The sequence below is a fragment of the Diabrotica virgifera genome, chromosome 9 (genome assembly GCF_917563875.1).
Source record: "Diabrotica virgifera virgifera chromosome 9, PGI_DIABVI_V3a".
NCBI classification, from domain to species: Eukaryota; Metazoa; Arthropoda; class Insecta; order Coleoptera; family Chrysomelidae; genus Diabrotica; species Diabrotica virgifera.
In genome coordinates this window covers 101,273,780-101,286,331 of record NC_065451.1, presented here as the reverse complement: position 1 = coordinate 101,286,331, position 12,552 = coordinate 101,273,780, and the positions used below count along the sequence as shown (strand labels likewise).

Below are 12,552 nucleotides of genomic sequence, written 5' to 3'. Positions count from 1 at the left end.
GATAATAAGCTTAATGGTGATTATTATATTCCCGAAAAAAGATTAAGACCGCTTAAATTGGAAGTGATATATGGATGTGTTTTAAAATTGACGCATGCGTTTAAATCAGAATCGCATCTTATCGTTTTAGTAGTGATAAAAAACTGGATTATAATTGATTTTTAAAACATGTTAAACCCAAAGTTTTGAACATTTTGAGTGAATATCTACACCAGTTCAATAGCATAAAGGTAAATTTTGAAATATTTGGTATTTATCTAAAACCTGACACTAACCTATCAGATATCAAGTCCATGAACACATGCAATAAAATTATAACTATCAGCACTGAACTGGATGAAGTATTTGATGATTTCAATAAATATGTTAAATACAGCACTTTTACATTGATTCTTATGAGAAAACACGCACAAATCTACTCATTTCAGAGGCCTTTTGAGCATAACGTATCACCGTTCAGTTTTCCGTCCGACCAAAGTTTAATAAATACTTGACGCAGCTTGTATTTTCTCGTTCCGTTTCAGATCTTCCTTTAGTGCTTTGGTTAATCATTTACGTGTGCTCTGCTGAGTGGTATATTTTGAAAATTTTGATTTTTTTAAAATAATTATTGATTATTTTTAATAATTTTCGACTTTTTCATAATTTTTTGATTTAAATTGACAATTTTTGAAAATTTTGAATTTTTTTTAATCTATCTTTGAATATTGGCTTTTTTGTTTAAACATGTTGGCTAAACTAATTCATTTAATTGGAACCATCTTGGAGTTAATATCTGACAATTATAATGTTGAAAAGTTAAGAAAAGGGTTGGTAGAGTGTAAAAAAGCGATTAAAATGATTCATGATAGAATGAGGTTTGCAAAGACGATTGGCGAAAAGCACCACCTCGAAGCCCAGATGCGGCAGGTGAAAACATTAAGAAACCAACTAAAAGCCGAACAGAAGAAGGGGGCGGGACTAAAAACTCTACCGGAGACTGCAAAGCGTAGGGTACAATGGGATGACTCTGTATCTACATTTAATTCAAGAATTCAGACTGGAGTCATTTCGAACCTGAAACACAAGGACCCGGGAAGTTTCCTGGTTGATTGCAAAGCTCTGTTCAAGCGACGAATCCATAATGTCTTAAAAAATAACGCTGCAGTGAAAGTTAACATAGCATTTGGAGGAGAGTTCGAGATTGCTCAAGGTGAAAAGATGATAAATGAAACCAAGTACTTCACTACTTCAAACTCAGCCATTTATAGAGACACCAATCTTGATGAATGGTTCAAGAAAAAAGTAGTGGAACCCATCAGCAGAGACTTGGAAGAATTCCAAGAGAGAGATAGTGGCTGGGCACTAAAATCGGTTGTTAACCTGGGGGTTAATATAAACAAATTTACACCACAGCTTGGCTCCTCATACATTGAACTTCCCCCTCAGATAAAAAGAAAACAGGCATGCATTAATGTTAAGAACGATGACGAGGCATGCTTTGCATGGGCTGTCATATCGGCGTTATATCCTTGTCGGAGTAACTCTGATTTAATGTCATCTTACCCACACTACTCCCAAGTGCTGAAACTTAAAGGTATTCAGTGGCCAATGACCTTCAAACAGATTCCGAATTTTGAAAAGCAGAATAATATATCGATCAATGTATACATTTTGAAAAAGGAGAAAAAGAACTATACGACCCTCCCAACCTTCCTAACAAAAAACAAGAAGGATAAACATGTGAATATGCTTTTGATACAAGATAATTATGACGACCAAGGTCCCGTTAGATATCATTACGTTTGGATAAAAAATCTATCTCGCCTCCTTTCCAAGCAGCTTAGCAAATGTGATGGAACAAAATATTTCTGTGATGGCTGCCTCCATTACTTCCGATCACAAGAAAAGATGAATGTTCATAAGACATGCTGCAATGGGCGATCAGATGTTATCTGTGATAGGTGTTTACAACCATTTTCATCGTATACACAGTTAGAAGCTCACATCAACGATTGTGAAAGAATAAATGAAACAGCCATTAAAATGCCTGAAGAAAGCCAAAAAATGTTAAAATTTAAGAATTTCAGGAATAAACTAAAAGCCCCCTTCGCCGTATACGCAGATCTCGAAAGCGTTCTGGAACATAGTGCTGAAAAGACTACCTATCAAAAACATATACCTGCTGCCGTTGGGTATTACTTTAAATGTTCCTATGATAATTCTCTGTCATTTTACAAATCATATCGTGGAAAAGATTGCATGAAATGGTTCGCAGATGAACTAAATCAGCTTGCTGAGGATGTTTATACGGTGTTTATGTGTCCATTTGATATTAATATGACATTTCAGCAAGAGAGTGATTTTCAATCAGCCACTCATTGTCATATTTGTGAGCAGCGCTTCTCCCCCAGCGATAAGAAAATTCGAGATCATAATCACCTGATCCCAGAAAATAATTATAGATTTGCAGCTCATGAAGGGTGTAACATTAATTACAAAGATGCTCACACTATCCCTGTGATATTTCATAACCTCAGCGGATATGATGCCCACTTCATTGTTACTGATATTGCTACTCACATCAAAGGTCCCGTAGATCTTCTTCCTATTACAAAGGAAAAATATATATCTTTCACTAAACACATTAATGATGCTCGAATTAAATTTCGTTTCATCGATAGTTTTCGATTTATGGCGTCTTCTCTCGATAAGCTCTCTTCTTATTTGACCGAATATCCTAATCTCCGCTCTCAATATGTTTTCCTTCCCGAGGAGCAGTTCAATCTTCTTACTGCGAAAGGTATCATGCCTTATGATTATATTGATTCTTTTGATCGCTTTATTGAAACATGTCTGCCGTCTATCGAGTCTTTTTATAATAAACTTGAGGATAAACCTTGTCCTCGCCGCCATTATCATCGCGCCCTCCAAGTCTGGTCCTCATTCTCTTGTTCTTCTCTCGGAGATTACGTCGATCTCTACATGAAAACAGATATTCTTCTTCTTGCCGATGTTTTTGAGCGGTTCCGCTCCAGTTGTCTCGAAACATATAATCTTGACCCCGCTCATTACTTTACTCTACCTGGATTCACGTGGGATGCAATGCTTAAGTATACAAAAGAGGAACTTGAACTTTTAACTGATCCAGATATGCATTTGTTTGTGGAGCGTGGCATTCGTGGTGGTTTGAGTCAAGTTTGCTCGAAACGTCGTGTTCATGCTAATAACAAGTACATGGTATCTTACGATCCATCTAAGACCGACTCCTATCTGATGTATTTCGATGTCAATAATCAATATGGGTGGGCAATGTCGCAATATCTTCCATTTGGAGGTTTCGAGTGGACTGATACTAACATCGACGTTCTTAGTATTCCGGACGATTCTTCTGAAGGGTGCATTCTCGAGGTCGATCTGGAGTATCCTCAACATCTCCATGATCGTCATAAAGACATCCCATTCTGTCCTCAATCCTTGAACCCGAAAACTATGAAACCTCCTAAACGTCCGCGAGAGCTGACCAAATTAATGGCTACCCTTCATGATAAAGAAAGATATGTAATTCATTACAGGGCCTTGAAGCAAGCGCTAGCTCATGGATTAATACTAAAAAAGATTCATCGAGTCCTGAAATTTAAGCAGTCTCCTTGGTTAAAGTCATACATCGACTTGAATACAAATCTCCGGAAGGCAGCAAAAAATGAGTTTGAAAAGAATCTGTTTAAGCTTATGAACAATGCAGTGTTCGGTAAGACTTTAGAGTGTGTGCGCAGGCGCGTTGATATTAAATTGCTGACAGAGTGGGAGGGTCGTTATGGAGCTGAAGCTAGAATAAGTAGCCCCCTGTTTAAAAACGCCACTATCTTTAATGAAAATTTGATTGCTGTTGAGATGCATAGAGCGGAAATATGGTTAGTTAAACCGATTTATGTTGGGATGAGTATTTTAGATTTGGCGAAAACAACCATATATGATTTCCAATATGGCTACTTAGCTAGCAGGTTCGGAGAAAACTTTTCGACCTGCTATACAGATACAGATTCTGTGATTGTGGAGATACGGGAAAAAGACCCGTATGAAGCAATGATATATGATTGCTATAAATATTTTGATACCTCAGACTATCCTAAAGATAACATTTACAACATCCCTCTGGTTAATAAGAAGGTATTGGGCATAATGAAAGATGAGAATAATGGCTGCATTATGACCGATTACATAGGACTCCGATCGAAATTATACACGACAAAAGCAGCTACCACAGATAATGACATTGAAAAGCTGAGGGGGAAGTTGAAAGAACAAGAGTATGAGGATGATGAAATTGATAATATTATACGAAATTATGGTGTTACAAAGAAGGCGAAGGGGGTAAAGAAATCTGTAGTAAATACTAAAATTACTTTTGAGGACTACGTAGAATGTTTAGATACCTTCACAACAAAGACTGCCACGCAAAATCTTATACGCTCTGATAAACACCAAGTTTATTCTATAACTCAAAGCAAGATTGCGCTCAGCTCCAATGATGATAAAAGACAACACATTCAGGGTTCTTATGATACGCTTCCCTTTGGGCACTATTTAATTGATACTCTTGAGATGGATGTTGATTAGATTTAAGACAAAAATTTTAATAAACTTATTTTAACATTTACCATTGATGATTCGATTGACTTTAAGATGGATGCTGATTGAATATAGTCATTTCTTAAAACTTTATCTATTACAACTGCAATATTGATAAGTACATCAGAATTAGACATTTTTTTAATAATATAATCCTCTTATCACCCTATCACTAATCGTTTTTACGCCACTAAGATTATTTAGATGATTGAATATTGTAATTTTTAAAACTTTATTTATTACAGCTAACATACTGATATCAGGAACAGACCCTTTTTACTACATTCCTCAACCTTTCCTGCACTCATCGTTTTTTTAATATATGATGATTCTAGTAGATCGTAGTTTTGTATATATTATCTCTAAATGAAGTATAATTATTAAGATTAACCCATATAAAAAGATGTTTAGTTATGACCACTAAAAAGATATCTGATATGGACCACTGGCAAATTAATGAGCCGTTCTAGTTAACTCTGGAACCGTTGCTCGTGTAGCCTCCAAATTAAGACAATCGATAACTTAATGGTCTTCTTTCCCCGATTTAGTTTTAAGTCTTCGATAGCCTGTCACAAAACAGGAGTCGGAAAATCCCTAGTTTTAAGATTAGATAACCTAGAGTTATTTTCCCCTAATAATTCATTTTTGAATACTATAGAACTTAGTAACGAATGAATTGATACCAAAGTATCGGTGTTTTAACATTAATAAGAATAGATAAAAGATGTTCAACAGATCAATAAAAAGATGTCTACTAAACCAAGTAATAGAGTGACCTTAGTAAGTAAGTTAAGTATATTGCCGTTATTAAATATATTATCATATAATGTAAAATATTTCATTCCTACTAACCATCTTCCCTACTAACATGGCGGTCTATGTAGTCGTACCTTCACGTTGGTGGCTGCTGTTAAGAATATATTTTTGTTTTTTCAACAAATTTATGTTCGACCGAAATGACTACCTTTCCTTCATTGCATGCTTATAAAATTTTATAAATCGCTTTACACACATTCTATCGGTTAGATACTAACATTATTTTATTAACGTTTACATATTATATTTAACCATTATTTACTGCTTGACTGTCCTTGCTAACCTTTTTTCAGTCTATGTAGTCTAAATTTGTTTATGGTCATAGGTAAAATAATACAGTAGATGTATTTTTCTATTTCAATAATACAACTTATTTTTACTATATTAAATGCCTTTTCTATGTCAACATAAACATCATATCTATATATCAAACAATTGTTTGTACTATGCTATATTGTTAAACGGTTTTTATAATAAAACAGATAATCCCATTTTTACCTGAGAAGTACAATCTCTACCTACATAGTATTACCCGACTTGCCTTAGATAAACTAAAGTATGCAACTCACAATCACGATTTTATGGAGATTTATGTATAGTAGTGTTCAATCATAGAAGACGGTGGGTGTTTGTTGGTTTGGCCGTAAGGATGGTATATGTCTCTAGGAACAGGTGTATGATTGGAGGGCGATCCAGGGAATCAGAGAAGACGGTGGATGTGTGTTGGTTTGGCCATACTGCAAGAATGGTATATGCTCTTTATAAGGAGCAGGTGTATGATTGGAGGGCGATCCAGGGAATCAGAGAAGACTGTGGATGTGTGTTGGTTTGGCCATACTGCAAGAATGGTATATGTTCTTTGTAAGGAACAGGTGTGTGATTGGCTGGAGATTCATGTATAGTAGTATTCAATCGTAGAAGACGGTGGATATTTGTTGGTTTGGCCGTAAGAATGGTATATATTAAATTGGTTTGACTTTCTGACTAAACCCTGTATATTATACTCTGTGACAGACGGAAAGAAAAATTGGTTTGACTTTCTGACTACACCCTGTATATTATACTCTGTGACAGACGGAAAGAAGAATTGGTTTGACTTTCTGACTATACCCTGTATATTATACTTTGCGAGAGATGGAAAGAAGAGCCTATGCTTTAAATATGTTAATGATTTAATGCAATTTTTTAGACCGAATGTTTACTATCACTGTTGGTCGATGGTCCCCTCATCTGCCCTGAAGTACCGGATGCTGATTAGACTGCCAGATGGTTAAGTTATTTTTAGATATTAAAAAACCTTGGCGGTTATTATTAAGACATGCAGATGTCTTTATTTCACACAAACTAATCCTTCCTCATCACGCTTTAACAAATACAGACATAATGAAGTATGGCAAAACATTACCTTATTAAATTTATGAGAGACATATGCTGCCTAGAAATATTCATAAACGGGCGTGGTATTATAAATTTAGATTCGAAAAGAAGACACAAATAACAGCGTATGCGATGCCATGTCTTTGCGCTTACCCCATATTCGTTACCCCTCCCCTTTCCTGCAAGCCGCCACACGAGACGATCCTACGAGCCGTGGCGCCTCCACCACTATACGCGTCAAAAATGACCACGTTGGACCTTAGCGATTTCTTATGGGATTTAACACGGGGAAATAGGCCGAACTGTTACAGTACTATTACTGATTTTTAATATAGTCTACTATTGTCAGTTATTAATAGTATACCAAAATGTTTAATTTTAGTATACGGGGTTGGTTGAAACTTGAAACTCGGAATGAGTATTTTTTGAGTTTTCTTAAATGGGACACCCTGTATTTTAGTATTATAATGAAATGATATTTTATGGTACCTTTTTATTTGCTAAGCATTTTCTATACCATATTTATATATTAATTTCGGCAGTAAATTGATACAGACAGATTACTCAGGTGGTTTTTGGGGTTTCTGAACAAGAATGTCACATTAGAACAGATCTTTACCTAGTGCCCGGGGTGACTGATATACACGCCGTATTCTTAAATTTCGAGGCTTTCAGACACTAAAGTGATGCAAGTAGATTTCTCGAAGAGTTTTGTGGTTGCTGAACATGAATACGCCATCAGAATCGACCTCCAAAAACTCTCTTAAATTCGAGATCAGTCACCCTTTGCACCAGGTGCTCCGAGGGTCGGTTGTAATGTCATAGTCGTGTTCGGCCATCCCAAAAACCCATCGAATATTCTGTTTTTTTTTTAATTTATTGCCGATATCCCACGAAACTCCAGATGGCGTGCCTTAGCAGCAACTCTGGGCACTAGGTGATTCAGAGGTCGGTTCTGTTTGCGTATTCGTAACTCCATAAACCTCAAAAATAACAAAATTTTGCCCTTCATACACCGATTTTGACAGGTTTATGCACTTTTGGATGCATGTTATGCACTAAAATGCAATTTCTACCCATTTTTATATTATACACCTTTTCCTGATGTTATCCTGAACACAATGCAAAAAGTTGCAAGTAGATAGATGCTGTATTTAAAAATCGTTATTCTGGTGTTGTTAGTGTTAGTAAATTTTGCTATCAAATATAGGAAACAATATCAGGATAATATCTACAATCCTACAATATTAGGAAAACGAGTTGAGTGCGGCAACTCAGCGCCTGTTACATGCGTGTGTATTTTGTGTTCGAACAAGTAAGAAGGCGGGATAAAATTGCTATGCAACAAAATAAATTAATAACAACAAATTGATTTTAAGGCAATTAATAATTGCAATAAAGGCAATTAATAAATTTAATAATTTTACGGCAATTTAACACAATTCAACTAATCTGAAAATGCTTCCTAAGGCAGATTAAAATAACATAAAACGTGAAAGATGAGACGTGAAACATGAAACTTGAAATAAGAAACAAATAAATTGTGAAAAAACATTTGATTTCATGTGATATACTAATCGAAGAAACAAAAATAAAATTTGTATAGTCGACAATGGAAAGTTATGACGAGGTCGTTGCTGTCATGGCAAACCTTTATTACTTTCTAAGGGAGGCCGCAGATCAAAGAAACGTGAAGTAAAACATAAAACGTAAAACATGAAACAAAATGAATTGTGAAGGACGAAACCGTTTCATATTATATACTAATCAAAGAAACAAAATGAAAATTTGTATAGCCAACAATGGAAAGTAATGATGACGAGGTTGTTACTCTTGCGGCAACTTTTTATTACTGCCCAACATCATAATCATAGTACGTATTTGGTTGCAAACGAACTAAGTAATCATCTTCCCAAATTTAAATAATTTTATAGACTGAGTATTCAAACATCTACATTGTTTTATTGTGGGTCCTGGTTTAAAGAAAACTGATATTTTCTTATCATTACCTATTCGAGTACCTCTCCAGGTTATAATAATTGTACAACTCTTCATTCTACTTTACAACAGAAACCAATGCAATATTAAATTCTTGGTTGGAATTCATATTATGCACGTGATTAACTGTCCAAAACAATGAAACTGAAACCGAAAAATACAACACGATCTCTTTCCTGAAACAGATTTCACCAAGATAAAAATGTTTTATGTGCATGAATCACACTCGCTTCTTGTGTGTGCGGACTTCAATTTGTTTAACTGTGTTTTATTTTCATGAAACGTGTCATGTTTTATGTTTCTTTGGTGTGGGGCCTCTCGAAGATAAAAAAGTTTCAGGCACATGAATCACACTCGTTTTATTGGTGGGCGTACTTTTAAATAGACCGAGGCCTATGACCAGTACTAGAAATTCACAATTGATAAAATCGATTCATCTCTGGAAGAGAAATAAACGTAGCAGTTTTCGTTTTTCTAAATAGAATTTTTCTAAATTCTTTTAAACTCAAAAAACCAAAAAGCGAAAAATTTTTCACATCGATTTTTCTAGAACACTGCGTTGCGTATTCTTCTGAGTTAAAGCAAAAGTACCTTTTAGTACAAAACTATCCCAGAATTCAATAATCCAGTGTCAGAGATGCTTAAAAGTTAGACAGAAAAGTTATTCGATAATATATCCGTTTCCGTACCCAAACGGACCCCTATGACCGGTACTAAAAATTGACAATTGATAATTGACATTTGACAATTGACCTCTGGAAGATAAATAAGTGTACCAGTTTTCGTTTTTCCAAATAAAAGCGTTCTGCAGCTATTTTAAAGAAACTAATTACAAGACATCGATATGCTTCTTCTAGACGAAGCATATCGAAGTAGAGGTCGTCCGCCAACCAGATGGTCTGATGACATTTGTAAAGTTGTAAACGGTTTTAGATTAGTGTTTTTTAAGCATACTCGACATGGTATGACTCAAGAAAAATGTGGTGATATGAATATGTTTGTATAACACCCTGAAATAATTTTACAGACAGATAATTTAATTTTTTTATACGAAATAACTATACAACCATCCTGCCTCTTTGAAAATAGATTTATATTAACCTTCTTGAGATATGTGCGAAATGGCATGACTTAGAAAATCGTGTAATTTTCCACGAATTATCTTACAAATTTTTTAACTATATATAGTAAAAAAGGTGTAACTAAACATCCTGCCATTTTGCATAATGTATACTGAAATTATTTATTTTGTAACAAAATTTATTTTATGACTTAGAAAATCACGGAACCAGAGTGAAAATTTTATACAAAATTTTCCAAGAAACAAGTGCAGTTAAACATTAGGTGACGTCATGCCAATATTTTTTTTGGTCATTTTGAAATAAATATAATTAAGTTATTAAGTTGGCAGGACTTAGAAAATCATGAAAATTTCATTATTTTCATTACATATTTGTATATGTATACTCCCTAAGTACTTTTGCGACCGTCCTGCCCAAAAAATTTTCTTCATAAAATAGATAGTATCCTGTTATTCTATGGATATGGCAGGACTTAAAAATTCATCGCAACTCCCAATTTTTTTATTCATGGAAAATCTAATTTTCACAGAAAAATGTCACAGGAAACCCGTGGATTTTTTCACAAATTGTAAGTACCTTCTCTAACCTTCCAGTATTGCAAAGGGCAGGACTTAGAAAATCGTGGTTGAACTTCTGTTAATATCTCCCGGTTTATTTATTTTGAAAGTATCTTTCTTAATTTTAACGCTAGAAATTTTTAAGAAAACATAAAGATTTTTTTAAAACTTTAAAAAGTTGTAATAAGTTTTCTCAGAACAGTGTATCATTTTTTAGTTGCTATCATTTTTTGGTTATTTCACGTGAAATTATTCATTTTTAAATTTGACGAATATGAACCTGTTTCCTGTTTTACATTAGCTACAAAGCTACAACTTTGCTTCTACTGATTCTAAAAAGTTATACGTACATCAATTTTGTTACTTTATAAGCTATATTTTTAATATTTTTCCAGATAACATAACTACTTACTTTTTGAGTTATTTGCAAAAAACCGTATAAAAGTGTTTTTTGTTGAAAAATTTACATATCGACTAGCCAATAACTCAAAAAGTATTAACTTAGTGAAAAATTCTATATAACAGAAGTTGCTTAGAATTAGTGTGTTTATCCATTTCCGAACTTATTTTGAACGTATATTTTTCCCCTCCGATTAGAGGAGAAACTCAACTCCCAGGGCAAAGTTTTCTTTTCACTTTTTTCTTTTACATGGGTCCTATGTGTAAGCTAAATTTCACGTCAATCCGTTCTTTAAAATTTGGAGCAAAAACCGTTAATGAACTATACTATCTCCGTAAGATCGTAAAAAACAAATCAGAATATTTTTCCTATCGACTAAGATACAACCTGGAATACCTACTTTCAATACACCAATAATAATTATTATTGCGTTTTTTATAAATGCATAAAAGCATAATATTTTAGTGCATATTTCAATTCAACTGTTTTTTGCATAATTTAAGGTTTTTTAAGTGCATGTTTCCCGATCTCTATTAATTTAATGTATTTCTCCACGAGTTTACAGCAAAAATCTTGATAATTATGTTTGTTTTGACTGTTTTGTTTGTATAATTATTGTTTTATCATACAGTCAAAGTATCCCTTCAATCCCAAACATTTTTAAAAGAAAATACAATTTTTATTGGATATGTTCAATCAAGCAGACATTCCGTTAACATTTTTAGTCACAACATAATATCAATGTTAAAGTGTTATTAGAGCAACGCGTTATGGTGTCACATTTCTTTTAATGACCGACACACAAAATATTTTAATGACCGATCCCACACTAAGAACCAGATTTTTATTACCTACTGCTGATAAGGTAAAGAGTTATCAAATATCATTCGTTGTCATCTCTGTGTTAATTTGAAATAATAAAATATAAATATTGTAGTTTTGTATTCTAAAATATTTGGAAAAAATACCTATGTATTTTTTTTTTCATTTAGGTACACATCATTTTAAGGGATTCTCCGGAAGAGTACAGGCTCAATATATCGGCAAATGAATTTTGTTTTAAATACTGTCCGTATAGAGGAGGTGCTCGTTGGGGATAGGCGCAAAATCTTGGTCCAGTGCTAATTAAATGCATTAATTTTTTTCGAATTCTGAGAAAACTAATAAGTATTTTTGAAAAATTTAAACGCAGATTGGAAGCTTACATTATTACCGAGGGCAGAAAGTCCCTGAAAACTTATATAATGTTTATTTTAATAACTTATATAACTTAATATATGTTTATTTTAATAAAGATAATGGGATGAAAAAACAAGAGAAAAGTTAGTGTGATTTTTAATTTCGAATATTTCATTCAAAAGAAACTTTTTTTAATTCTAAGGGACTTTCGGTCCCCCGTAATAATGTTATCTTTCATTCTGGGTGTATGTTTTAAAAAATATTTATTAGCTTTCTCAGGATTCGAAAAAAATAAATGTATTTAAATAGCATTGGACAGAGATTTTGCGCCTATCCCCTTAAGAGAGAGTTTACTGTATTTTATATTATTACTAGAATTTATTACTTTAAACTTTTTATCGCTCTTGATTCATTTTATCGTGTCTTTAATTACATTCAATTGTAATTGTACATTCAATTTTTTTGTATATTTTTACACGTTTTATTACTTTCGAAATAACAATACCTATAAAATCTATTTTTCAGCCTACTT

The 12,552-nt window shown here is 33.6% G+C and overlaps 1 protein-coding gene across 1 annotated transcript; it reads left to right on the top strand.

The window, feature by feature from the left end:
• Nucleotides 1–726: 726 nt before the first annotated feature.
• Nucleotides 727–4,599, top strand: LOC126891188 (uncharacterized). The gene has a single exon (XM_050660371.1). It carries the CDS (start codon nucleotides 727–729, stop codon nucleotides 4,597–4,599), a length of 3,873 nt encoding a protein of 1,290 aa, XP_050516328.1.
• The last annotated feature ends 7,953 nt before the right edge of the window (nucleotides 4,600–12,552 follow it).

Excerpts from the sequence above, each read along its gene's own strand:
- LOC126891188 (XM_050660371.1), top strand. The coding sequence starts at position 727 with ATGTTGGCTAAACTAATTCATTTAATTGGAACCATCTTGGAGTTAATA.